General features: G+C 40.9%; 1 protein-coding gene across 3 annotated transcripts; it reads left to right on the plus strand.

The window, feature by feature from the left end:
- The first annotated feature begins 1 nt into the window (after position 1).
- On the plus strand, positions 2-25,561 carry CTTN (cortactin). 3 transcript variants are annotated; one of them, XM_042864870.1, is made up of 17 exons: positions 2-76; positions 2,319-2,402; positions 2,818-2,891; positions 4,202-4,331; positions 6,686-6,796; positions 7,462-7,516; positions 8,030-8,140; positions 8,966-9,076; positions 9,679-9,789; positions 11,068-11,178; positions 12,899-12,954; positions 13,339-13,408; positions 13,913-14,061; positions 22,113-22,202; positions 22,293-22,482; positions 23,121-23,192; positions 23,773-25,561. In XM_042864870.1, the coding sequence occupies exons 2-17, from the start codon at positions 2,319-2,321 to the stop codon at positions 23,907-23,909; spliced, it is 1,662 nt and encodes a 553-aa protein (XP_042720804.1). In that variant the 5' UTR covers positions 2-76; the 3' UTR covers positions 23,910-25,561. The 3 variants fall into 3 exon arrangements, with proteins under 3 accessions (XP_042720804.1, XP_042720814.1, XP_042720817.1); XM_042864880.1 differs by lacking the exon at positions 11,068-11,178; XM_042864883.1 differs by lacking the exon at positions 8,966-9,076.
- The last annotated feature ends 899 nt before the right edge of the window (positions 25,562-26,460 follow it).

Here is a 26,460-nt window from a genome sequence, read left to right on the forward strand (position 1 = left end):
GAAGCGGAAATCGCCGCCGCCGTCCGCCCGGGAAGCACCGCGGGAGCCACGGCCGCGGCAGCCGGCGGCCAGCAGGGTAAGCGCGGGGCGGGGGGCGCCGGGCTGTGCGGCGGGGGAGCCCAGGGCCCTCGGCTGCACAGGGAGCGCTGGTTGCGGGCTCGGCGGCGCGACGTGCGGCCCGGCGGGGCGTGGGGCGGGCTGCCGGCGGGGCGGGACGGGGCTGCCGGCCCGGGCATCCTCTGAGAGGCCCCGAGGGGCGGTGCGGGCCCTGGGTGCCCGCGGACCGGCGCGGCGGTGGGCTCTGCCCGCCCTGCTGTCCCAGTGCCGGCGCGGCCCTGCCGATGGCCGCTGCTCGGACGGTGCTGGGGGGTCCGGCGGCTTCCATTGGTCACGGCAGGGCGAAGGACGGAGCTGGCCAGATGGGTTCCGAACTTATTTCTAGCCTCGATACGCCGGAAATATAATATTCTGGTTTTCCTTCAGTAATTTGCCCATGTGAGTCGCTGACTCACAGGCGGATCATGTTCGTCCACATCCGGCCTTGGAAGAGATGCTGGAGCAATGGGCTGCTGTGCAAGCCGGGCCTGATCCCACCGGCTCGCAGCTGGCCGTGCATTGTGCGGGGCTGGGCCGGGGCAGGCGTTTGTGCCTCTGTGCAGGGCTAAACCTGGTGGTGCTGGGCTCTGTGAGGGTGTGTGTGTGTTTGAAGTCCTCTCCTCCTCGGCTGTCGTCTGTGAGCATCTGGGGAGGAAGAGGGAGAGAAATCCTGACCTGAAGATGTAGCCCTCCTGCTGCCAAACGTAACTGAATTGCAAGACAAAAAGAAAAGCAAGCGCCTTGAACTATGCACCTGGGGAAGGAAGCTGCCCTGGAGGTTTTTATTATAATTACTTGGTCTTACAAGGTTTTTAGATATTAAGTGGTTCATCAAATGGTACTTCTCAGTTGTCGTAGGAATTTGGAGGTGAGAGACCTGAACAAAAGGGATAGCAAACATACTGCTGCTTTGTCAGAGTGTGCTCTGCTCTCTTCTCGTGCCTCTCCAGGAGCAGTCTGTGCTTTGCTGTTGTTGGTTTGATTATTTCTCGATCATTCTTGTTCTTATTCCAAATCCTGGCATTTCTGATGTGCTGCTCTGCTGGTTCATTCTGTTAGACTGCAGAGCAAGCAGGGTTTTATTGCTGTAGTACAAACTTCACTGCAAATTACTAGTTACACATTTAAAATGGAATTTCCATTCTACCTTCTGAGTTACATTTGTGCAAAAGAAATAGTCCACGTTAGTAACCTTCATAAACTATTCCTAATTTTAAAAGTGAAGGTAAATAGGATGATGGAGTGTTCAAGAACTGTACTCTAGTGGCACAAGTATGAAGAAAAGGCCTTCCTCTGACTCATAAACATGAAAAAGCTGGCAGAACAGAGAGCATTTTGTTGTTGTCTTTTGTTGGCTCTTCAGAAATATATATATGTATATATAAGAAATATAATTTTTCTTGAATAAGCTTTGTAAAATACAGCCACTAGCACCAAGTAGGTGATACACTGTGCTCCCTGGTCATGTTCAGAAGTGTTAATTAAAGTGCCCAACCTGATACTCTACTGGGTATAGTATTTCCAGAAAAGGTGATACCTAACATGCTCTGAATGTTTTTTGGGGGATGTTATTGCTTGCCTTTTGCTTCCTGTTATCATCACACCAGCATTTGCCCTCTGCTTCTCCCGCAAGTCAGCTGGGGCGCTGACTTTTGCACATTTCACGGGGGATTATCTGAGAAATGCAGCAACTTACATACCCTGTTGTTGCAGGCAAGTGGATCAGTGTCTAGATTGTGTGCAAATTCTTGTAGTTGTTTGGATTTCTTGAAACCCATCGCATGTCTGAGGCAGCACGTGGAGCACTGGTGGAAAACAGCTATTGCTAAGCCCTAAGCATGTGCACAGGGTCCGGAATTAGCAGCACTCCTCAGGAGTAGAAATGGAACAGGAAAGCTGCCTGAACAGAAGACTTTAGTGCAGAGGTACAAAGGGTGCTACCACTAAGTGAAGAAAAGCCATGTGTTAATTTGGGCAAGGAGAGGCTTCCTTGGTCTCTTTAAAATTTAATCTTTGATTGCCACTAATCTTTCTGCAGTGCTAGTAGCAAAAACTAAGGATATGGTGGTCCAAACAGTCTGAGAGCCAACGACTGCAGAGATAGCTGATGTTTGTGTCCTTTGCTTGGAATTTTGGGTTGTGCTTCTGTCAGCATACGCAGAAGGTAAAGTGAGTTTCTGTGTAACGGGAGCGTGACGGTGCTGCTTCTGGTGGTGTTGCAGATGTGGAAGGCTACCGCAGGGCACGCCATTGCCATCAGCCAGGATGATGGAGCAGATGACTGGGAGACAGATCCCGACTTTGTGGTACGGCTTTCAGATCTCATCTATTCACTGCAACTGTGTGGTGTAACGTGCTGAAATTCTGCAGTGGGGGGGGGGCTGGGTATATCTAAGCAAGACAAACTGGTAGGAGCATCTTCCTGGAAGAGGAGAGAATTAGGATTTTCTGTGTGGGATGAACAAAGCTATCTTGTTTTGCTTGGATGCTGCAGGGAAGTCTGCAGGGAAGTGATTTAAATCAATCACTTGTGTGATTTGAAGCAGCAGCTTTTTGGGATAGAAAGTGCTTTCTGCAATGGGAAATGCACAGTGCTTGCAGAAGCGAAAGCAGAAGTAGTTGGTTTTCTGATTCTTGGATCTTGCCGACTTCTGGCAGGTTTTGCTATGAATAACTGGTAACATCTTTGGGTTGTTAACGCTTTTTGTGTGTCCTTCACAGAATGACGTGAGTGAGAAAGAGCAGCGCTGGGGGGCTAAAACTGTGAAAGGATCCGGCCATCAAGAGCACATCAAGTAAAGCAGCTCTTTTTCAAATCTATTAATAGCCACAATCCCAGGCAACTCCTAATCATTTCATGTTCTCCTCATAATTAAAACAAGACTGTCTGTAGAAGACTGATTATTTGTCACATTGCTAATTTTTCATCTACGTCAGCACCTTCAAATCTGAAATTAAGATCAGAGCTATGATGTAAGAACTGTTAAATCTTGCTTTTTAACTGGCAGCGTTGTTTTGCCTGCTTCTTTGTGTCTGGGAAGTTTCTTTGTTATTTTTGGGTGAGAGAGCCAATACTGCCAGGGATTTGTATTGGGTGATCTGAGCAGCTGCATTTGACACATAAGAGTAGATTTAGTCTCTTGGTTCTCAGGCTTTGTTTAGAAATCTGCAGTCAATTTGAAAAAATTGTGGCAAATTAACAAATGGACTCATGTGACAAACTCAAAAAATGAGTGCATCACAAAAGCAATATGAAACAAACAGTCCCTCTTCTGAATCTCGTACTCATTATGAAAAGTGCCTAAGACTTAAGAGCAATTTTAGGATATCTGTGATTTAGGAAATGCATGATTACGGTCCTCGATTCTGTTTTGCTTTTCTGCTTCTTGGGTATCCAGCCCCGTGTTTTTAAGCTGAGAATGTGATTAGTGTGGTGATCCCTTGCTTTTGGGATCAGCTGTGCTCTGCCTTCTGTGCAGAGCAGCGCTGACACCTGCTGGCTGAGTTGTGCTGTGGACACTTCAGTCTCAGGTGGAAAGTGCTTTATGGTACAGATTGCCATCTGGATTTGTCCTTCCTGTACATAGTCTGTGCTACCACAGTTTCAGTTCCTGCATTGCAAGAGAACACCTGGGGAAGAAGAGGTGAATGTCTCCTTGCATCCTTATTTGGTATTACAATTGTGTCCAAAATGCTTGTTTGGAATCAGAGTCCTGTTACCATAGGGACTGTGTAAGAGATGTTCCCTATTCTGAAAAGTTGCCATGTAAGTAAAAAGTGTTAGGAAGAATTTAAATTAGGATGTAAGAAGAAGATGTATTTGAGGCACTTATGAATTCATGGCAGTGGATTGAAAGATTTTTCAAATAGCAAAATACTGTCCTATGTGACAATTTTAAAACCAACACTTCTTTTCAGTGTTCTACACTGAAATAAATTCTGATTCTCAGAATATGAGGTGCTCTGTGAATTGAAAAATGGGTAGGGCTCCAAAAATGTAAATTGCCTGGCTTCTAAACTATCTACTTATTATTTTGCATCTTTTTGAAATTATCTTCTGAACCTTTCTTCGTAAATCTTGCTGTTTAATTGCCTGTCTTTAAAGTATTCATCAACTGAGAGAGAATGTATTCCAAGAACACCAGACCATCAAAGAGAAGGAGCTTGAAACGGGACCAAAAGCTTCCCATGGCTATGGAGGGAAATTTGGCGTTGAACAAGATCGCATGGATAAAGTAAGTCTGCGTGGTCTCCTGGGATGATGATATAAGCCTTGCCTCGCCTTGCCAGTGGTCAGCACAGCCACATACATGAGTTGAAGGCAAAGGCTGTTGTTCCTGCTTTGCCAGAATCACTGATATAGAAGCTCAGATGGTGGTATAAGCTATAAACAGCAATGGCTCATTTTGAGGACATCACCTTTGTGGAGCTGTGACAAGGCTGCATGTGACCACTACCACCCAAGTCTGGCAGAACATCTGGTCTTTTCTACTTTAGTCAAGAAAAAGGTGAACTGAAGCATTCAAAGTACCAGAACACCTATTTCAGTAGCAAATTAGGAATCTGTGAATGATGAGGGGGGAGTTCTAGGATGTAGGTAGATCCACGCGTGTGAGCGATGCTAATCCTGCCGTTAGAGCAAGTCTGCGTTCTTATATCCTGGGTGGATTTTTTGGAGTCAAGATTCAAGTTTCTAAATGTGTATTTCTAAATTAAGAAAGTACTCCATGCATGAATAAATCTAGCATTATTTTAATTTCAGTGGTGTGCCTGCTCCTCTATGTATGTTGAGGTTGCCAGAGAGTGAAGAAAAGAGTGTGCTGCTTCTTTTAAATTAGAGGGTAGCTCTCTGAAACAGTGATAATGTGTGAACACTGACAAGTAATACAGGTATTTAAAGAAGCATTGTATTTCAGTCAGATGGCAGTGTTTTACATAAGGATATGATGGCTAAGCTGCACTCTATTAACAAAAGTTATGGTAATTTTTAAGGTAATTCTATTAGCTGTGTGATACTTAGACAGTCACAGAATCCTGGCTAGTTTCTTTCGCACACTTGGTTAAAATAAGAACCAAACTGTTTCCTGAATGTGAATGATTTTATTTTCCTACTTAATTTGTTTTTTGTGTTTCTAGTAATTAGGCAGCCTTAAATTCTTGCCATATTTCTGAGTAAATTGCTGTATAATTCTCAATGGGCCTTTGCCTTTGAAATAGGTAACCTAACCAGTGAATGTGGGAAAGGAACTGATCCCAGATTCAATCCTGAGGCCTATTCTGCAACTGCATAGCAATCTTATGTCAGCAGTTTATCCTTCTCCCGTGTTGATGGGAGAAAAAGAAAAAAAAAAAGAAAAAAAAAAAGAAACTAAAGCAACACTGTTTCCCATATGCCAGAATTAACCATCAGGAAAAACCTGATGGTTGTGTCCGTATAAATGGTATTGGTGGGAGGCATTTGTAATTTAGATTTTAATGAATGCTTTCTTACTTGCATCTGTAGTTATAAAACTTCATCACTGAGATGTTCTCATCGAGGGAAGGCTTTCTGTTGGTGTACAAAACCATGACACAGTCTTAAAATGCAAAGCTATATAACTCCATATGCCAGGCTTCCATCACTGATTTAAAAGATAGCAGAGTACTGGGGAATTAAGAGTGCAATTTACTCTGAAATACAAATTTTGAATAAAATTTTTTTTCTATATTTTTTTTTATAAAGGTATATGTTATGATGCTGTATATTTAATGAAGTGCTGTAAGGAACTCTCTTTTCTGGTGTCATGTAAAGAAAACATTGTTAACCTTACCTACCTCCATTTGTCAAACAGTGTAAAATCCTCTTTCTCTCTCCCTCCCCCCGTTAGACATGGTGGTTGTACACATGTGAGCAGCAGCCTCAGGTGTCAGATTCAAGTGGCAAATTGCAGGTTGCTCTGGCTGATGCTCAGCTTTGGCACTGGACGTGGAAGAGAGCACCTTGCTGTGGGATGTAGCACCCCCAGGTTCATGGCTTCAGCACTGATTCCAGGAGCTAGGAGAGCACCCAAGCTCTAGGTTAAGGTAACACTAGAAAGTGTTATCTGTGAGAAGGGGAGGATGCATTTTCAGGTGTGTAATTACATATCTTCCTGCCCTACCTGAAACCCGTGGCAGCATAACATGACTGCTCCCGCAGTTGCTGTGTTCAGCTTGCTTTCTAGTCAAAGATGGAGGCTGTGGGGCTGAAATGTTGGTATTTTATCTGCAACTAATCCCTAATTTAAATTTTGGATGACACCATCAAGATTTTGCCTGTATCTTTTTTTTCGTGCCTGTGGTTTGAGGTAAAAATGCGGAGTGTAAAACAGCGTCCATAAAATACAGTCATTGCTGTCAAACTCTTGGAACTTCCCTTGATTGTGCTGTTTAGGTAGCATGGTGAAAGTCTCCTAAAGGCTCCTCAGTGACCAGATGATTTACAAAGATGGTGATTTCAGCAGGAAGAGGTGCATGTTTGTCACCTCGGATCACCTGGTGCCACATTTTCTCCTGCATACAGAACTGTACAGAACTGCTGCATGTTTCTGAACTTTTCACTTTCTTTTAGTCAGCTGTTGGACACGAGTACCAGTCAAAGCTTTCTAAGCACTGCTCCCAAGTGGATTCTGTGAAAGGATTTGGAGGCAAGTTTGGAGTACAAACTGACAGAGTTGACCAGGTAAGCAGTTTCTCCTGGTACTACAGCTACTCACAGTAGCTGAGTTTATCAGTTCATCTACACAGCTGAAAAACTGCCATGTCTGTTCTCCCTGTTGTGTTTGAAGTGTAGCAGTAAGCTATCAGGGACTGTTAGGAAGATAAATTTCTGTCTAAAGCAAAACAAAAGTATGGGAAATAGCATGGGAGTGAAGTTGAAAAGAGATGTTGCATGACTTTTAGCTGGTATGTGCTCTTTTGGTGAGGGTAAAATCAGTGTGACTTGTAGAGATGGAAGGCCTTGGGGAAGCCTTGACTTGCACTGCAATGTGAACTACTGTGCAAGATCCCTGGTATGTCCTGCCAAGAGAGCATAACAGCCCTTGTGTGGAAATGCTGCATTTCTATTATATGGAACTTCTGCTGTACTAAATTGCTGAACCTGGCAAGGCAACAGTATTCGGCCAGGAAAATTTTATTTTGGCAAAGAATGACAAAAACAGAAGTGTGTATGGATTGTCGTGTAAATGAATATGGTCTGTATATTTTAAGTGTGTGTACCCAATTCAAAGGGTCAGAATAGTATGGAAAGACGCAGGAGCTTTCCATGCTGTTTGTCCACTGAAGTGCAAGTAGTTTTTCTACAAATGTCTAACATTTTGTTGTGCATTTTTATTTCTCTTCCAGTCAGCTGTTGGGTTTGAATACCAGGGGAAAACTGAGAAACATGCCTCCCAAAAAGGTAAAGTGGTGAGGTGATTGCCTCTGTAATACATGTTCTTAAAATTATTTGAATAGATGCTCATTCTTTTATTGTTGGTGAAGGACCTCGTTTAGTGAGGCCTCAATATATCATTGTCGATTAATGAAATATTGAGAGATTTGAGGGGAAGAGAAGATGAAAGAATTAGTTTTAAGGCAATTTCGTGAGTTTGTGAGGTTTTAATTAAAGAAAATAGTGTGTCATTGCAAGTCTTACTTTTCTTGTCAAAGTAAGGTTCTGGAACATTTTAAAGTAGGAATTGTTCTTCACTTTATTGAATCCTGGTTTAAGAGGAAGTCTTGTAAACTAGAATGCAGGACTGCTGCATTCCTTATTTTCTGTGCTTAATTTTAAATTTAATTTCCTATACCAAAGAGTAATATTTCACTACTAAGATAACAGGCTTTTTTTTTCCCTCCCATTAATTTCTAGAATATGCTTGCAGTGGAAGCTTCTTTGTTTCATTTTTCTTGTTCTTTCCTCTCAATGCAGACTACTCAAGTGGTTTTGGTGGAAAATATGGAGTGCAAGCTGACAGGGTGGACAAGAGTGCAGTGGGGTTTGATTACCAGGGTAAAACTGAGAAGCATGAGTCACAAAAAGGTGAGCATGGATTCATATTCTGATATGGTAGGCAGTAATGACAGGCAGTGTTGTAAATTTGTTTTCCTCCATCTGTTCTACTCATAGCCCACTTTATACAATTTATATTGCTGAAAACTTCAGCCTCTAATAAAGAAGCATAAAACTTAGTTTCTAACTTGTCTTAAGTGATGAGCCTTGTGACGTTACATTGGAGGCAGGGCACATAGGTTTGTCAACAGTTTTTTGCAACTTGAAAAGCTATGAGTTAAAATACTGGGAGTGTGAGCAGTTTAATCACAGCAGGGTGTTTCTAAAAGTATCAGCTATTGGTGTAATGAAACATTTATCAAAGTCAGCGGTGTTTGGAATTGATACTGGGTTGCTAATCTCATTTCTAGGCATACCTGATCCAAAAATCAAGTGTTTTATTGAAAAATTGACATTTTTGCCATCCGTTTTTTGTTTATCTCTAAGAAATATTTGCACTCTGGAAATACTGAGAAGAAGAAGGCGGTGTTTGTTTAAAAGCAGGCAGGCTGTTGTTGACATGGTTCTTGAAGTTCACTTCCCTATAAGTGTCTTCAGAATTTTGTCAAGGAGTCCAATAACAGTACTGCTGCTATCACCTTGTAGTTGAAATGGTGACATTTTATTTTCCATCTGAGTGAGAGGGCATGTTCTGAAAAATTTATGACTTCAGTGTCCTCAATCAGAATTAACAGGGGCTGTCAGTACTTCTTTTAATATGTAATTTAATGTTAGCTCATCTGATTGTCACAATTTTTCAAGGTAACATTTTGTTGTTGAACACTTACAAACAAAACTCTTCACTCTTATCTCTAGATTATTCCAAGGGCTTTGGTGGTAAATATGGTGTTGACAAGGACAAAGTGGACAAAAGTGCTGTTGGCTTTGAATATCAAGGCAAAACGGAAAAACATGAATCCCAGAAAGGTTTTTATTATCTTATTTAAAAATACTGGTTCAAAACAATCAACCTTTCCAAATTAGGAAGACATAATTTTTGTTGTTGATGGTAAATGTGTGTTTGCCTTTTGTGTATGTAGATTTCTATTTCCTTTAGATGTAGAAGAAGGCATTGGAAACTGTCCCTGAGTTTCACAATCTCTTTTCCAAAGGATCTTATATCCACATGGATATTATTGAAATAAGTGTGTAACTGTACAGATCTATGGTATTCAGAGGCAGTGTCAAATCCTTCTTTATATATATATCTGCTTTATGCATATATATGTGTGTATTTTATGGCTTTAGATAGAAAGTACATCAAATTCTCTAAGCTTCTGAATATTATTGACTCTATCTGCTGTAGTCTACACTGGATTTTTGGTGCCTCCTTGCACTGTTGTCCTAGAGTTACCAAATGGGTGTCTTTCACTTCATCAGGGGAAAAATAATGAAAACATTATCATCATTAAATCAAATCATCATCAGTAGGGCAACTTACCCAGTCACATATCTATCTGCCATTTTTTTCTAAGTACTGCTTACAATCATAAGCTGTATTAATGTTTTCTGAAACTTCATGCATACAGATTATGTGAAGGGGTTTGGAGGCAAGTTTGGTGTGCAGACAGACAGACAAGACAAATGTGCACTTGGCTGGGATCACCAGGAGAAAGTGCAGCTGCATGAATCCCAGAAAGGTATATCAGTTCAAGATTCTTAGCCGCTCTTTTCATCTTCCCTGATATCCACTTTTCTCTTCCCTGTGTGAATCCTCCTCCCCTGGTATCTTTAGCTGCAGTCTTACAGTGCTAACACAAATCTCCTTTTTCTGTGTTTGAACTGTTGCTGTGTATTGGTTGTACTGGTGTCTGCATAGCAGGTTAGACACATTTGCTTCTGAGTCCCTCAAAATTTGAACTTAGCTAAGTTCTCACTGGAGAAGCCTAACAAGTCTGCAGGTGGCCTGGATTTTTTTGTTTACTTCATTAGTTGATTTGTACAAGCCACAAATTAACAATTTCTTTGTACTTTCCATGAGGGCCTTCACAAATAATCTGCCTTTTTGGTTTGGGTTCTCTATACCCCCAGTTTCCATGCAATGGAAATCTAATATTTAGTACTGTCTTATCTCACTGTCTGTGAGATACCTATTCCCATGAAAGGTTGGTACCCAGATGAAAAGTTCCAGAACAAACATTGCTTCCCTGCCTGCCACTAGTCTTTAACTTAAAGAAATTACATTAATTAAGCTAAAATTTCTTAAATTAAAAGTGATCCTCAAAATATTATTCTGTTGGGTGCTCTAGATTTCTTGCTAGAGGATTATTACCTGAATCCCTGGCTTTGTGCCCTCGTTTTGTATCATTCATTAAAATGGCTGTTTTAAGGCAGCAGTAGAAAATGATCATAGCTCTTGGGTGAGAATTTCCTCCAGCTGCTGCAACAGCAGGAATATTGCTTCTTCCTTTAAACAGTGCTGTGATATCAGGGATATCTGATGGCTAGTGTCTGTGGACGCTATTTGAACGCATCTTTAAACAGTCAGATGCGTAGCGTTCAGGTGTTAACTGTGGTGATGAAGGAAGCTCATTTCATCCTTAACTGCTAATCCCCTTTTATCTTGTTTTGGTAAATATGCCGTGTGTGTCTGTGTTCAGAATGTTGATCAAATGCAAGTGCATTATGCAGTATGTATGAAAAATGTTTAGAATTGCTGTTTTTCTGTGACTGTAGAATGTTGTTCCAGTGTGTGATAAATTGCATTGATCTCTTTCTAGTCTCAAGTGGAAACTTCTGAATTTACTTGTACAAAAGCGCTTTGAGAATTTTTTAACCATTTTTTAACCATTCGAAATTATTGGTAATTGAGAAATATTGCAAAAAGTGATCTTTGAGTGTCTCTGACTAAACTTTGTTATTTTCCTCCTTTTAATGTATTTTCCTCCATTTTAATGTATTACATGTGGCTTTTTCAGACTATAAGAGTGGTTTCGGAGGGAAATTTGGTGTACAGACAGAAAGGCAGGACCCATCTGCTGTGGGGTTTGATTACAAGGAGAAACTAGCCAAGCATGAATCTCAACAAGGCACCGTTTTCACTTGTTACTTTCTCAATAGTGCAGCCACTTCTCACACAGTCTTAAATAGTTCTCTTCGTAGATCCATGCTAGTAATGTGCAGGCACTTTCTTGCGCTTCTGTTCCTACATGATCTAGCAATGTTCTTCCATTTTATTCTTAAAATGTTACACGAAACAGACCTGTGTTCAGGAAAGGATATCCAATGCTTAGTTAACAGCTCTAAAACATTATGCATTTAGTTAATGACTATACATACAATGTGACAGTAACAACGTAATAATTAGTATGGTGTTAATGATATGCTTACCAGTTCTAAAGCCTAAGTGTGAAACTTTGCCTGGAAAAATTGGTGGAAAAATATTCAGATAAGGACCGTGCATGTAACCCTTGACAAGCAATGGATTTTAGCAAAATTGTGTAATTGTATTCTTTAAAACAAGAAGTAGGGGATATTTGTGGTTCTTGGGTGAGCAAATACTGTTATAATGCTCTCTTTATTCATTGTGAAATAGTTGGGGTACAAACCATGAATTCCTGGTTTTCCGTTATCTTAAAGTGAGAAGTCTGGATCAGGAAAATGTAAGTGTAGTATATTTATTCTGGCTGAAAATACATACAAAGCTGAAGAGAATTAGGTTGTTCATTCTGATAATCAGTATTTTCCTGTGCTATAGTGACACAGATTCAAACTTTTGAGTGTCCAATGTGCTGTTAGCAGACCCCAGGTACTACACTAAAATAGCTGGTTAGGAGTCCCCAGCAATTTTGGGGCTGACAGGAAGAGTAGTAGTTGCAATTTTATTTTAGGGATGTATAGGAAAGCCTGTCCATCTGCAGAGTTTGGTGCTTGTTCCTGCAGACAGTTCGACAGCTCATTGCCACCAGAAAGTGGTGTTTTCTCAGCCACACACTCTTCCTGCTCCTGCTGCAGTGGCTCTGGTGCTTGTTGGACATTTCTCTGAGAACAATTCTCTAGAAATAGTGCAAAGCTACTCTTGTTAGTATTTCTTTCTTTTTATACCACTAGTGAATTAGCCACTTCTGGAGTGGAACAAGTGCTGGAGTCAGCATTAGGTGAGAGCAAGAGTGTGTAGTTTGCAGTGGTAAAGAGCAGCAGGGCCAGCCCATTCTTTAGTGGTGAGTTGTCAGAGTTGTGTTGTCTCATGGAACTGCCCCTCTCTGTAGGGATAGCAGGAGTTATTACCAATAACATTAATATTCATCAGTTGGATATCATAACCAAAACTTCCAAACGTGAGATTTGTTAAATTTTCCTGCCATATGTAGAATTTAAGAAGGAAGAAAAAAAGCCACCTCTGTGGTCAGCAAAGACTGGATGTCACTCTTTGAGCAAAGCAGAAGTGACTTAGGTTATACGATCACTGCAGAGGGCTAAAAGTTGGTGCTGTGAAAGGCTGTGTTACAGAAGTGATGCATTAGAAGGGCTCATCCCTTACTCCTTGCTTGATACCTTATCAGTCCCAAGCTTAATGTTTACTCAGAGAATGCATGTGGCCCGCAGTCTTTCCTCTGCTGGTGTACCTGAAGGCTCTTGTGGTTATGTATCCTTTCTGCATCAAAAAACAAGTTGCATTTTCTTTGGCGGCTGTCACTTTGTCTTTGCATGCAGCTGAAATGGCTATTTGCATTTGAAATGGCTATTTGCGTTTGGCAGAAAGATGGATGGGAAAATTCCTCACACTGACCCTTTTGTCCTGCTTTTTAGATTATTCAAAAGGATTTGGTGGGAAGTATGGTGTACAGAAAGATCGGATGGATAAGGTAAGTCTCTTAAAATAGCTATGACTTAAATAGCCCACAGGGATAAAAAAAAGCATGCTTAAACCTGTATCGTTCAGCTCTTTGTTTCTAGATTCTAGATGAACTCCAGTCTGTCACTGGAGTTCATCTGTGCTTTTCTAATTCCTTAAAAAGCAAGTGAGCTTGCTGCTGGTTTATGCACATATGTATGTGTGTACGTGTATGTAGTGTATGTGTATATATGTGTACATAAATATTTGTAGATATATGAGTATGGAAAACTGAAGCATGAAAATGAAGGAAAAGCAAAATCTTAATGAAAGAGTAAGAAGAGGTTGAAGCTGTCTGAAATCTCTTCATGAATTTGTACCTTTTTAAACTTTCTCTTTTCTTCTTTAATGATAGAATGCAGCAACTTTTGAAGATATTGAGAAACCAACCCCAACATATCAGAAAACTAAGCCAGTAGAAGCTGGTAAGACATAGTACCCATATCCTTTCTCTGAAGGTGATAATCTTCAGAAGTCCGGACTGTTACTGTTGATGAAATTGTGATGAATAAGGAGGGAACTGCTGTATCTGTGGATCTCTGGTAGCTTCAGCTAGTGTCTGTCTTCTTCTGTCAGAAGTTAATGTTTAATCTTTGAGGGTCAATATAGTTGAAGAAGAGAAAATACTGAGCATAAGAGTGGAGAGAAGTCTGAGCAGGGAAGCAGGGTGGTAGAGACTGTACCATAAAGGAAAGGAAGGAAAAGTGTTGCAGAGATTTTTAAATAGATGTGTTGCACAAGAAGTTTGGGGTTGGAAGGAAAGGAGAGGAGGAGAGAGATAGAATTACTTTCGTAAATCAGCTATGAGCTCACAGAGAAGAAACTGCAGAAACAAGGTTAATCCTTGCAGGAATTTTACCATAAATTCATTCTATGCTGCTGTTGTAGAGAACTTTAAGCAAAAGCATATTTTATTTTTAATGTTACAGTTGCTAATAAAACGAGTAGCATTAGAGCTAACTTTGAAAACCTCGCCAAGGAGAAAGAACAGGAAGACCGAAGGAAGGCAGAAGCTGAGAGAGCACAAAGAATGGCAAGGGAGAAACAAGAACAGGAAGAGGCTCGAAGGAAACTGGAGGTCAGTAGGATTCAAATCCTATTCGAGTAGCACGTCTAGTATGTTTCAATGTAAAGTTGGGAGAAAAAAATATTTTAAGTAAATATATTTTCCCCTGTAACTGCTAGGCTTTAAAGGTCTGTGTGTGTTTCTTCCTGTGCTTTATCTGATTGCAAAACCAGCCATCTATTAACATGCACTGTATGCATATCAGACATCAAATATGGTGATGGAGTAATACCTGATAGTGTATCATTTTTGTATCTAGCCTGTTCCAAAAGAAGTATGCTCGTCTTGGATGCTAATCCCTATAGCCTAGCCTTGCCATACCTCTGCCTTTCAATAATACCAGATTTCCATTGGGCATGAAGGCGTTTGTAAGGGAGAGACACATGGTCACCTAAATGTTGATAGTATGATGACAGTGATGCTGTTTCTTTGGAATCAGTATTGTTGAAGATGAAGGTGATTATCGCCCATTGGTGTTCCACACTCGTGAGGTGAGGGGAGATAGTGTTCCAGGGGTTAAATAAATCTTGGTTTGGAAATTCAGAAAATGACTTTTGGCATCAACGTGCTTGAAGAGTTAGTGATTTGCATGTAAATCATAAGCAAAATAATTCCAGGGGATGTTTAGTCAGAAGGTACATCTTATCTGCTTTATAGAATTTGCATGTTTGGTGAAATTCTGCTGCTAGGTGGAAAGACCAGTCTTTTGTGTCTAGTTCATTTGCTGTGTTTTGTGATGCCTGAAGTGCCTTAGTGTCAGTAATGCTGAGGGATGGCTGTTTGCAGCTCTAACCTTTCATGCAAGCTGCATTAGCAGTGTTTGTCCAGAGCCTCTCTGGCAGTTTCCCCCATGGATACATGCTCTTATTCTGATTTCATGACCTCATACTTAAAAGTATACGTACTTTCTGTCATGCCATGGACTGGAAAGCAGTTGTTAGTAGCATTAGAATAGTCCCTCCTTTCTCCTTCACTTCTTGCTTTATAGAAATAGAAGACTAAGCACAGTGCACGAAAAAATAGTGGTCCTTTAAACACTGGGTGAAAGCTACCTAGCCATTCCCCTGCACTGAGATGTAACAGGCAACTTGTAGGCAACACTGATGCTCAGCTAGCATGCTCCAGCTAGGGCTAGAAGTGTCACAAGCAGGAATAACTGGCAGGGAGATTGAACGGATTTTGATGAAAAGTATGTTCAACTCAGGGAGGTGCACAGCAAAATCCTCATCTGCATCATCTTCAGTGTTGCCACTTTTTTATGTTGAGAAGACACTGCAGAGTGAATAGTTCTTTGAGATCCTCATTGATGCTCTTCTCAGCTGTTTATTGGAGAATTTCCCCCCCTCCCCCCCCAGTTCTCATTCTCTCCCTCTGCTCTTTTGTTTTTAGATTTTTCCTGAAAAGTAACTTTTGTTAAGACTCAATGGATGCCATCCACTACAGTCTTCAGTAATAAATTCTCTTGTGTATGAAATTGTCTCGACATCCTCAGTGTGACACATGAAATCCAGAACTGACTGTCAGCTGTTTTCTCAAAACTGTTCAGTCCTCTGTGTAATAACAAGTGTGACAGTGCTCACTGAGTGCTTTTTGCACACGTGGTAGCTACTTCCCTGAGCAGGAAGCTGTTGCAGGATGCCACTGTGTGGTGTTTATCCCAATGCACCAGCATGGTCTGATTGATCACCGCTTTAACCATGGTGTAAATAATTTGTTTTATATATATGAAAAACTGTATGCACAACGTAGCTCAGATATTCCTATACTAAGAACAATGCAGCTGCAGTGAAACCTGTGTGTACTTCACATCAATTAAACTAGCCTAAAGCAGCATAGTTTATATATTTATCAGCACTACTGAGCTACTTTATCCCCTATGCCAGCAAAGCAGTTACACAGCTACAGAAAAGCAGAAAATTAATAGTATCAAATAAAACATCTAGTTAACCTTGCCTGATTTGACGATTGGGTTCTCAGCTCTGCTGTTCACAGGTGTGCAGACCAGTACTGCTTCTGAAAGAGCTTTGTAGTTTTCCTGTGCTGAAGCAGCATGACTTGTGTATTTTGTGTATTGCTTGACTTTGAAAAGCTGTTAACTCCCTTTTGACTTCTGTTTGAAATTGGGCAACTTTATAGCTTTCTATAGCTTTCTATAACTTTTTAGCTTTATAGGTTGGGTCAGGTTTCTCCAATCAAAGCAATTGCTGGTTTTTTTCTTCTTTTTTTCTTTCAGCTTATGACCCCTTTTTGCTTCATGGCTTCAGGAAGCACAGTACAAGCATATTCACTGCATATGTTTATCAGGAAATGAGTGGGAATTGGTCCTTGTGTATCAGTGATTTCTTTAATGCTGTCCTTCATCTCTGTGTGCTGTGAAATTCAAATACCTTCCCACAGCACTGTTTTGGCTTCTTTACTGTCCTTGGGAAAAACACGTGACACCATCAACACAACATCTGCCAATTTCTTAAAGCTGAGAGAAGATGAAAGAAAGATCTGAAGTTGAGAAGTCAGTCCTTTCTTTTGATAAGATCATCAAGCCTGCTCTGGGGCACTTCTGTGAACAGTAGGCAGCTCGGACTGCTCTGTGTCATTCTCAGCATTGGCACCAGTCCCCAGCACTCAACCATGCAAAAGAGAGGTTGAACGTTTTCCCTGAGGACAGTCTCTCAGTTCCCCTCAGAGCAGAGAAGATGAGGTGTGTCAGTCAGAGCAGTTGTTACTGGAGCTCTTCAGATGAGAAAAGTTGAATGCCTCTACTGAGATGATTGCAAAGTGCTATCAGTACATCACCACCGTGACTCCGGTGTAGCTGTTGAGCTGGTAGCCCCACAGCTCCTCTAGCCATTGCCAGGCTGTCGGTGCTTCTGAACTACTGTCAGCTGTTCCCAGCATGCTCCAGTGTATTTAAGCCTACGCATCACTAGTGTCTAGATCTAGCATCTGTTTTTTTTCCCCCAGCAATGTGATTTTTCACTCCTCATCCTCCTGAGTCTTTGTCCATGCCATCAGCACAACAATTGCAGTCAGAGGGCTTTAGTCTGTCAACTCTGTGTCAGCTTTTCTTGGAAACAGCCTGGGGGCAGCCTTAAGGGGTGTAAGTTGTTCTTGAAAGAGCAGCTTCTTTCTTCTTCAAGAGATCTTGCTTTTCTTTTCACTTACCTTCTTCCACTAGCACATTGGATCTGGGCAGCATTATGGTTTGCGACTTGCAGCGACATTGTTTTCCTTGCAGCATTTAATGTAGTAGATATTTTACAGTTCTTCTGATAAGGAAGAACCATGAAGAAGGATGATGGATGGTGCAAGTGTTTCACTATTAATAAGGCTGTTCGGTATCCACGTAATCACTTTGGAGAGCCTTTGCTCTCGTTACAGCTGCAAACTGCTAAGAAATATCAGTTCGTAGGAAAATGAACTTTCTTAGTATTTATCCTACTCCTTCATTTCTCTCTCTAACGTATATATTATCACCTGGCAATAACTGCATTCCATCATCACTACTTTTGCTTTATTCTCAGACAGAGGTGACTGGGTACCTTTAGGTCTTTTCAGTTAGCCTGTTTGAAGCTTTGTAAGTTCATCTCCAAGATACCAAAGATAGTTGTTAGACAACACTCATAACTGAGGGCTGTTATTTCCTTACTTTCATTTCATTGTTTCTAGGGGTTTTACATTTAAGTCCTGGTAAGTAGTGCAGTCCAGTCAAAAACTTCACTCATTATCTCAGAGCAATTGCCTACTCTGAAATGGAAGAAGCTCTCTTACCAGGGTTCCAGGAGACTTTATTCTTAATGCAATGCTTCACCTCTTATGCAGTAGCCTCAAGAATGTAACGCTCTCTTAGGGCACATGAGAATTCTGTGTTACTTCATACTGATCCTTTTTTGTGCTTTATGCAGAATTTTGCTCTGCACCTTTGCTACAAGCAGGTTTCTTGTTCCTTAAGGTGCAAGGAGGTCCTTCATGTATGGTGGCACCTACATCTGTAGTAGAATGCCCTTCCAGTTCCCTCTGGCTTGATAAGTAGGGAAATCGGTATATTCATTTAGCTTTAGAAAATGCTGTGTAATTCCATTGCACCATGGCTGCACTTCCATGAGGAGGAGAGCAGCTACATACTAGTGCTCTGGAGATCAGAACTTTACTTATTTCCTTATGAGGTGATGACATAATATGGTTTAGGGGAGATCCTCTGTTCCTTCGAGGTGGAAATTGAACTAATTGGTAGCTGAGGGGAGACTTTGAAGTTCATGTGCCGGTTCTTGAACTCTGATAGATTTTCTTGCAGTGCTCATCAAGAAGCAAGAAACCTGTTCTAGTGACTGTGTGTATTTTTGAAACGTTGTGCAGCTGCCATAGAAAGTATTGATGTTTCTTTTTGAGATAAGCTGTTGTGTTGAAGCTTACTCTCAAGGACAGTGCTGAAACTGCCCAAATGGAGCTTTTCTGGAGACACTTCTGTTGCAAGTGTTTTGGTTAGAGTAAGGTAGGACTACATCCTGTTGGCTTTCACCATCTGGATGCCACCTGTATGTTTTGGTATTGGGTCTTTGTCTTTCAGAACTTCTTGAATTCTCTCAGCCTGATCTGTGTAACAATTTCTATCTTGCTCATCTCGATCTTGAAATAATCCTCTTCAATCTATCAATACGAAAAGACACACCATTAGAGTCCTCCTGTTCCAACCTAGTTGGAGCCATTTTTTCCAACCAGTGTGGAAGAGATGACTGGTTGTTCATATGCCAGAAGGCCAAGCTTTCTGCTTGCTATTCTCACTGGGCTATCTCCCTTTTTGCTGTATCTGTTCATAGTCTGCAAAGTGTGTGAGAAGTTCAACCTTTCCATTAGCTCTCTTGTTGGCTTTGTCTCCCATTTCAGCTTTTTCATTGAGGTTTCCTTCAATGAACAGTTTTGCAGAAGAGTTGGTGCAGTAACACCGGTTCTCATGAGTCAGTGGCCTATTGCTGTTTTGTTTTTTTTTCTTTCCCTTTCTCAAAATGGCTTTCTGTCTTTAGTGTTATTTTTTTGCTGTAAGTATGGGTCAGATTCCAGCCATAATTCTTGATCTCTCTTGTGCAGGAGATATTCTGTTGCCTGGACACATTTGAAGTTTTTTCCAAAGCTGGTGGTATTTAAATTTTACCATAACCAGATGATTAATACTCTTCCAGACTGAGAATCTCCCTGGTTAATTGTGTGATTCTATAGGGTCTGAGGAAAGAGGATGAGGTTAAGGGGAAGCTGAAATGGCCTTGGCTGTGCACTGAGCATGGAAAGGGGAGGGATGCAAGTGCACCATCGACAGGTGCTGTGAAGGGACAGAGGTCCTTTGACTTAAGCAAGCTATTTCTTTAGGAGAACTTCCTTATTCATACAGAAAGTTCTCTCACTTTAAGAAAGTATGTGGGCACACACCCTCCCACAATGGGAATGTACAGATGGACTGCATTCCTTCAAGAATCCGGTTTACTGGAAATGCTTTTTTTTCTTTGCTTTTCACATATGTCACATAGACAAGTGGTGTTCAGGGAGCTGTTCTTCAACTACTGTAATGAGTCAAATGCCTCATGATTTAGCCTCTGCTACCTTAGAGAACCATGCTAGATACTGTTTCACATACAGCATTTCCTTGTGGAAGAAACTGCTCTAAGTTAGCCTGAGGGGACCATGCAATTTAAATGCATTATAGAAATTATGCTGTGGCAGTCTTAGACAGTAATTTGGATTGCAGAGACCCATTTTATAGGAGAAATGATTCAATAATTATTCATTATTCAATTTTCAATATTGTTAATGATACTGATAATTGATACTTGTTAGTTTTTCCCCAAACTTAGATTTGTGCTCTAAAAAACACTTTGCTTGTACTTCTTCATCCGTAGCACAGAAGCTAAAGAGAAGGGCATTAGGACAGATTCTTTCCAGAAAGCTCAGCATAAGCTTTGAATTGAACTTCAAAGCTGGCTCTGTTCTCAGGACACATTTTCCTTTCTTTGTTTGATGTATTTTTTTTCTGAGCTGTGACAAACAAAGAAAAGGAAGATTTTTTTTGCAGTGAAGTCCTCTCATTTCATCTCTGGTCTATGATTTCTCCTGAGAATCCTTTGGGAAGTTGTGACTTGATGGACCTAAACTGGAGCACAGTCTCCCATAATTTGTATTCGTTGTCCTTTTCTACAAAAAAAAAAAAAAAAAAAAAAAAAAAAAAGAAGAAGAAGAAAGTTTGTCCCTAAACACTCAGACTTCTTTTCCTTTGTGACAAAGAGAAGCAAAATGAAATAAGTAGCTGACAGTCTTGAAGTATAAGCATTATTTTCTTTAAGTCATGCAAGCAAACACAATCCTGAGTAATGTGCTCTGGGGGACCAATGATAATTGTTGTTCAGCCCTCTGATTCACAGGTGGCATGGTATGAAATTCTGGAGTGCCAGAATGCTTGATTCAGATTCCTGCTCTTTGTATTGTAGAGTACAGCGATACTGTTTTTATTTGGAATCATAGAATCATTATGATTGGAAAAGAGCCTCATGATCATCCAGTCTAACCATCCACCTACCACCAGGATTGCCCACTAAGCCATGTCCCTAAGTGCTACATCTGCTCTTTCCCTAAGCACCTCCAGGGACAGTGACTTCACTACTTCCCTGCACAGCTTGTTCCAGTGCCCCACCACTCTGAGAACAAATTCTTCCTACTGTCCAACTTGAATGTCCCCTTGCACAACTTGAGACCACTCCCTTTTGTCCTGTTGCTAATTACCTGGGAGAAGAGGCCAACCACCACCTCATCAGGTCATTGTAGAGAGTGATAAAGTCTCCCCTGAGCCTCCTCTTCTCCAGACTGAACAATCCCAGTTCCCTCAACCACTCCCCATCAGACTGTGTCAAAGGCTTTGCTGAAATCTAGGTGGGCTATGTCAACAGCTCTTGTCCACCAGGTGAATCACCTGGTCATAAGAAGATAAGATTAGTCAAGCAGAACCTGCTTTTCATGAACCCATGCTGGCTGGGCCTGATCCTCTGGTTGTCCCACGTGTGCTGTGCGATTGCACTCGAGGTGGTCTGACTCAGAACGTTCCTTGGCATCGAGGTCTGCTGACAAGCAGTTCCTCAGATCCTCCTTGTAACCCTTCATAGACATGGTGTCACACTGGCAAGACTCCAGTCATCTGGGACCACTCTGATTGACAAGGACTGCTGATAGATGGTGGAACACAGCTTGCAATCCTGTCTACCAGCTCTCTCAGCATCCTCAAGTGGATCCCATCTGGCCCCAAGGACTAGTAACAGTCCAGGTGCTGTAGTAGGTCTCTCACCATCTATCATCTGTTTCCACCTGAATAAGGGAGGTTTATTCTGCACCTCACTCTAGACTTCCAGGGCAGGAGGCTGAGTACCTTGAGGATAACTAGTCTGAATATTAAAGATGACAGTGAGAACCTCAACCTTTTCCTTATTCTCAGCAGTCACATTCTCCACCGCATTTCTAGTACATGGAGCTCTTCTGAACATTTGAAACCCCTCGTTGCCAATATATAGAATTTAATTTTGCATGAGCTATTCAATCTTTCCCTTTGGCAGGCTTTTGGCATACCTGCAAGAGTTTACAGGATCATTTCTCATCAAGGACAATAAATCAGTAGTATAATTAGAACATGGGGGCTTCAAGTTCTCTAGGCTTACGCTAAAATGGTACATGAGACCCAATCAGCTAATGAACAGTATGAATGTATTGAGCATAGAAACCCTGCAGCTCCTGTGGAAATGTGCCAAAGAACATTGTGTGCTCTGTTTTTAAATTCATGTATCCATACATTCTGTGCAGTTTTTGATTCTACATTTTTTTTTTCCTCCTCTGCTTTGCAGTTTTGCTGAAACTTTTTTTTGTAGCCATTTTAAACCCCATGCAGGTTTAATGATGCAGTCAGTTCAGGTCTGTTCTGCTCCCTGCTCCAGTTTATTTCAGAATATGCCATTTATCTGTTATTTGAGGATTGCTTCGTGTTCTTTTATCAAACAGTGACTGAGCTACACTGAAGCTTTTCTTTTTCTTCATTTAAGGAGCAAGCTAAAGCCAAAAAACAAACTCCACCACCATCTCCTACCACACAGCCAGCTGAACCGAAGACACCCTCAAGCCCGGTCTACCAGGTTTGTTACCATCCCTCCTAGTTTTTGATTCAAAGTATAGGAACCTCTTAACAAAATCCTGATCATCAACCTCACCAACTGTTTTTGCAGGATGCAGTTTCCTATGATGCAGAGTCTGCCTACAAGAACTCTAGCACAACATACTCAGCAGCACAAGAGCCGGAATCTGGCTACAAAGCTACAGAGTCAGATTACCAAGAAGCAGTGAGTCAGAGAGAAGCAGAATATGAGGCAGAGACAGTCTATGAAGTGGCAGGGGCAGGAGACCATTACCAAGCAGGTAAAGTGTTCATTTCTGATGTGAAACCTTTGGTGATGAAGACTTAGTTCCTTCGAGTGACCCGATGAATAATTGTGTCAGTATCACACAGCCCTCATTTTCTGAAGTCATTGTTGAGGCTTTGAAGATTCCCCACCAACAAAGATCTGTTAGGAGATAGAGATAAAACTAATAAGCTAATGGCACTAAAAGAATACAGTTCTTTTGAATTCCTGTTTTTCTCACCTCTTCTGGCTCCTAAAATTATATTTGCTCTGGAAATTCTGAACACATCACTTAACACACGCCCCCAAACATGTGCACGTAACAATTTGTATTAAATACTCTTACATGCTGATCTTGTGCTCAGTTGTTGGTCTGTCACATTCTTAAGTGCTATGAAGCTAATAATTTTTATTTTTATACTGTATTAAATGCCTAGGTGAGAGCACTTCCTGTCAGGATTTAATTATATGTGGTTTAGGAAAAAATAATCCATTTCAGAAGGTCCATCAGCAGTGTTTAAATCCTGCATGGTTTGTTCCCTTCTTTCTGTGCGGTGTTAGAATTAGAATGAAAGGAGGAATACCATAGAAAAAAACTCAGAACTATAGGTAGTATGCTTTATGCTTTTAATTTTTCTTCTCTCTCTCCCTCAGAAGAAAATACTTACGATGAATATGAAAATGAACTTGGAATTACAGCCATAGCTCTTTATGATTATCAGGCTGGTAAGCAAAGCTCTTGTTCATCTTGTGAAAACTCTTATTTTTGAAAGCTGAGTCTAGATTTTTTTCTTTTCCTGCCATCTTGTAGTCTCTTGTACCAATGTGTGAAGATATGAAGTGTTAAAAATGTTTAATAAGAGGACGGTTAATGATTTAACAGCAACATTGAGACATTTCTGAAAACTGACATCCACTGCTTCTAGAAATTACAGAGGTTTAAAAAAAACTTTTTAACTAAATGTTAACACTCGTATTATACCCTTGGTGTGAGTAGTTAAGCTCTGCTCTGGTTAAATCTGGGGAGAGCTCAAGAAAGAGTGCTTTTCAGGGTGTTATGTAGTGATTGCTGCTCTGAGTTAGAAATGCACTCAAAATACAGCGTGTGGGAGCCAACCATGGCGTCAGTGCTGCAGGTGAGAAAACAGCTGTCTGTGCTGCTTGTCTTTGTTCAGTGCCCCGTTTCACAGCCCTGCTGAGAGGCAGGAAGGTGATGGGTGTTCGTGGCACCTTTAGTGGGCTATAAATGAGAATATAGTGGGATGGGTCCTGTGCCAACACTGAGCTGCTTCTGCTTTCTCTCCAGCGGGTGATGACGAGATCTCCTTTGATCCAGATGACATCATCACAAACATAGAGATGATAGATGATGGCTGGTGGAGGGGTGTCTGCAAAGGCCGATACGGGTTGTTCCCAGCGAATTATGTGGAGCTGAAACAATAGAGACTATTGTCTGCTGGTTATGCCTTAATTCCCCAGTCAATAAATCTGACTTAATACACTACAAATCATGATGCTTTTCTGAGAATGGAGGGGTATATACATATTGCTTTTATATTTAATACTTTGCCGATGCTTTTTAAAATGTTTATGCCACAGAAGTTGCTAATATATTGTAACTACTCTGTTCTTCACTAAGGCTCTTAAAATGATTTTCCTGCATTTGGAAACATTCTCTGCCAAATTAGTGATTGTCATAAAAAGCCTTTCCAAGGACAATTAGCTGTCTGTCATAATATTGCATGTTTTACTCATAAGTGAGCAGATTTACCTAGTGTTTAAGTCTAGTTAGTCTTCCACTACATGTTTTCAGCTCAGAAAATCATGGCTGTGCAGGTTATTTACATTTCCACTAAGCAATTGGGATGGGCAGGACTGGGAAGGGGCATAATTTTTTCCTTTTGTTTTCTTGATAGTATGTGAAAAAGCAAAGAGAATGCTTGAAATTACAGCTAATGGCAGTTAATCAAGTACTCTCCAATATTTACTGAATATTAATGTTATGAAGGAAACAGTCTGGTTACTTTTTCCTTCTCTTTTAAAGTGAAGTTTTTAGGATATTGCATTGATTTCTTTTTATTTTTTTCCTTCATCTTGCTCCTTTTCTTCATGTTTTCTCTGAGGAGGACAGCAAAACACTCTAGCACTGATTGTCCTGAATTTCTTTGCTTTTTGTTCCAATTTCTCTCCCATCTTTCACAGGAAAACTTGAAAAAATTACTACACAGTGTTGAGTTACTCAGTGAAATTCCTACTTGCTCAAAGGGAAACTGGCATCCAAATCTGTGTGGCTACTTACAGGAATAGTCTCATTTCTTTAAAGGGGAGGAGAAAAGGCAAGACGGAATTGCAGTCATTTTGTGTACAATGCATCCTTTGTTCATACAGTGAAACAGGCAGGCCTGCTGTGCAGTAATAACATTTTACATAACCATATTTGAGTTGAAGAATATTAATACAAATAATTTGATTTTAAACCCTTATAAATAATCTCAATTTTTAAACCATACAAGAGACGTCTGTACTTTTTGTGTGTTCAGCAGAAACTGCCAGTAGCGTTCTACTAAACAATGGGTTTAAACCTGTTCTTTGCCAAAACTAAAACTGAACTTCTTGTCATTCTAGAAAGCTGATTTCTCTGCAGGCTTAGGGTCCCTACCAAAGATAGTAAGTTGCATCTCATAGTGCACATGTTAAATGTATGTACTGTCCGTTTCCACCTTCTGATCAAATGAGAAAAGCAGAACTGATAACTGATATGCAAGAATGCAAAGAATTTTTTTAAACTGTAAATTTGGACCAGTGGAATATAGGAGACCTGTATAAAATGGTAAAATATATAACGTATCTTGGAAGGCATTGTGTTGAACCAATTCTTGGATGGTTGGGACAATCCTTAATGAATGTCATGTGTATGTCATGATTATGTATATTTCTTCCTTTCCATGGTCTCATTTCTCTGTTGCATTTGCATTACTAGGGTTGGGTTTTATATGCAGTTTATTTTATCCAATTTTGCATAGAACACCTCATAGGGGAGATATGATTTTTGTAAATTAAATATTCAATAAACTTTTTGAACCATTTGCATGTAATATTTTTGTATTTTTAAGTTCCTTTGTTAGCTTGTTACAGGTAGTTCATCCCATCTCAAGCTGCATCTGGGACCAACTTGAGTACAACAAAGGATGCTATGGAGAGCTGCTGCACGGTGCTTGGTACTGTAGTGAAGGGCACCTATGTTCTTCTAGGTTGCCACTGCCTTCCAGATAATTCCTTTCCTCAGAAACACAATAGCTTTATCATTTATTCCTACTCCCATATGGAAAGTACTCCCATTTGGGAGTACTGATGGCTGCAAGGCAAGGAGTACACTTGAAAACAGGGCTAACAGTTATAATCACATAAAATTTTACAATACCTTTAAGTCTTTTCTGCTCTTCTGCATGACGGCAGTGGGAGCTGGATCCGAGGAAGGCAGTCTGCATAAAACCTTGCTTTCATAGTCTTGTGTCTGCCTGAACAAAATATTAATGGAAGTGCTGTTTTTTCAGTTGTTTTTTTTACCCCAAATTCCTCGGCCTCCTTTTCCCCAAACTAAGCAGCCCCAGTTCCTTCAGTCGCTCTTTGGAGAGCATATTCTCCGAGCCCTCACAAGCTTTGTTGCCTTTCTTTGGACCTGTTCCAGCACCTCCGTGTCCTTTCTGTACTGAGGTGAGGCCTCACCAAGACTGAGTACAGGGACAGGATTACTTCCCTAGTCCTGCTCACCACACCATTCCTAATACAAGCCAGAATGCCATTGGCCTTGGCCACCTGGGCACACTGCTGGCTCATATTCAGCTGACTGTCCATCAGTACAAGGTCCCTTTCTATCTGGCAGCTTTCCAGCCCCTCTTCCCCAGGCAGGTAGATCACATTGGCAGCCTTACCTTCAGCCACTAAACAGGTCACCTTGTTATAGAATGAAATAATGAATGAATTTATGAAAACA

Source organism: Lagopus leucura, unplaced genomic scaffold, assembly GCF_019238085.1.
Source record: "Lagopus leucura isolate 7727_CA_CO unplaced genomic scaffold, USGS_WTPT01 Super-Scaffold_1, whole genome shotgun sequence".
Taxonomy (NCBI): domain Eukaryota; kingdom Metazoa; phylum Chordata; class Aves; order Galliformes; family Phasianidae; genus Lagopus; species Lagopus leucura.

Bases quoted from the DNA above. Each gene is read 5' to 3' on its own strand.
- CTTN (XM_042864870.1), top strand. From the start codon at position 2,319: ATGTGGAAGGCTACCGCAGGGCACGCCATTGCCATCAGCCAGGATGAT. The intron at 2,403-2,817 runs GTACGGCTTTCA...TGTCCTTCACAG, and splicing joins AGACAGATCCCGACTTTGTG to AATGACGTGAGTGAGAAAGA. The intron at 11,179-12,898 runs GCACCGTTTTCA...CCTGCTTTTTAG, and splicing joins CAAGCATGAATCTCAACAAG to ATTATTCAAAAGGATTTGGT.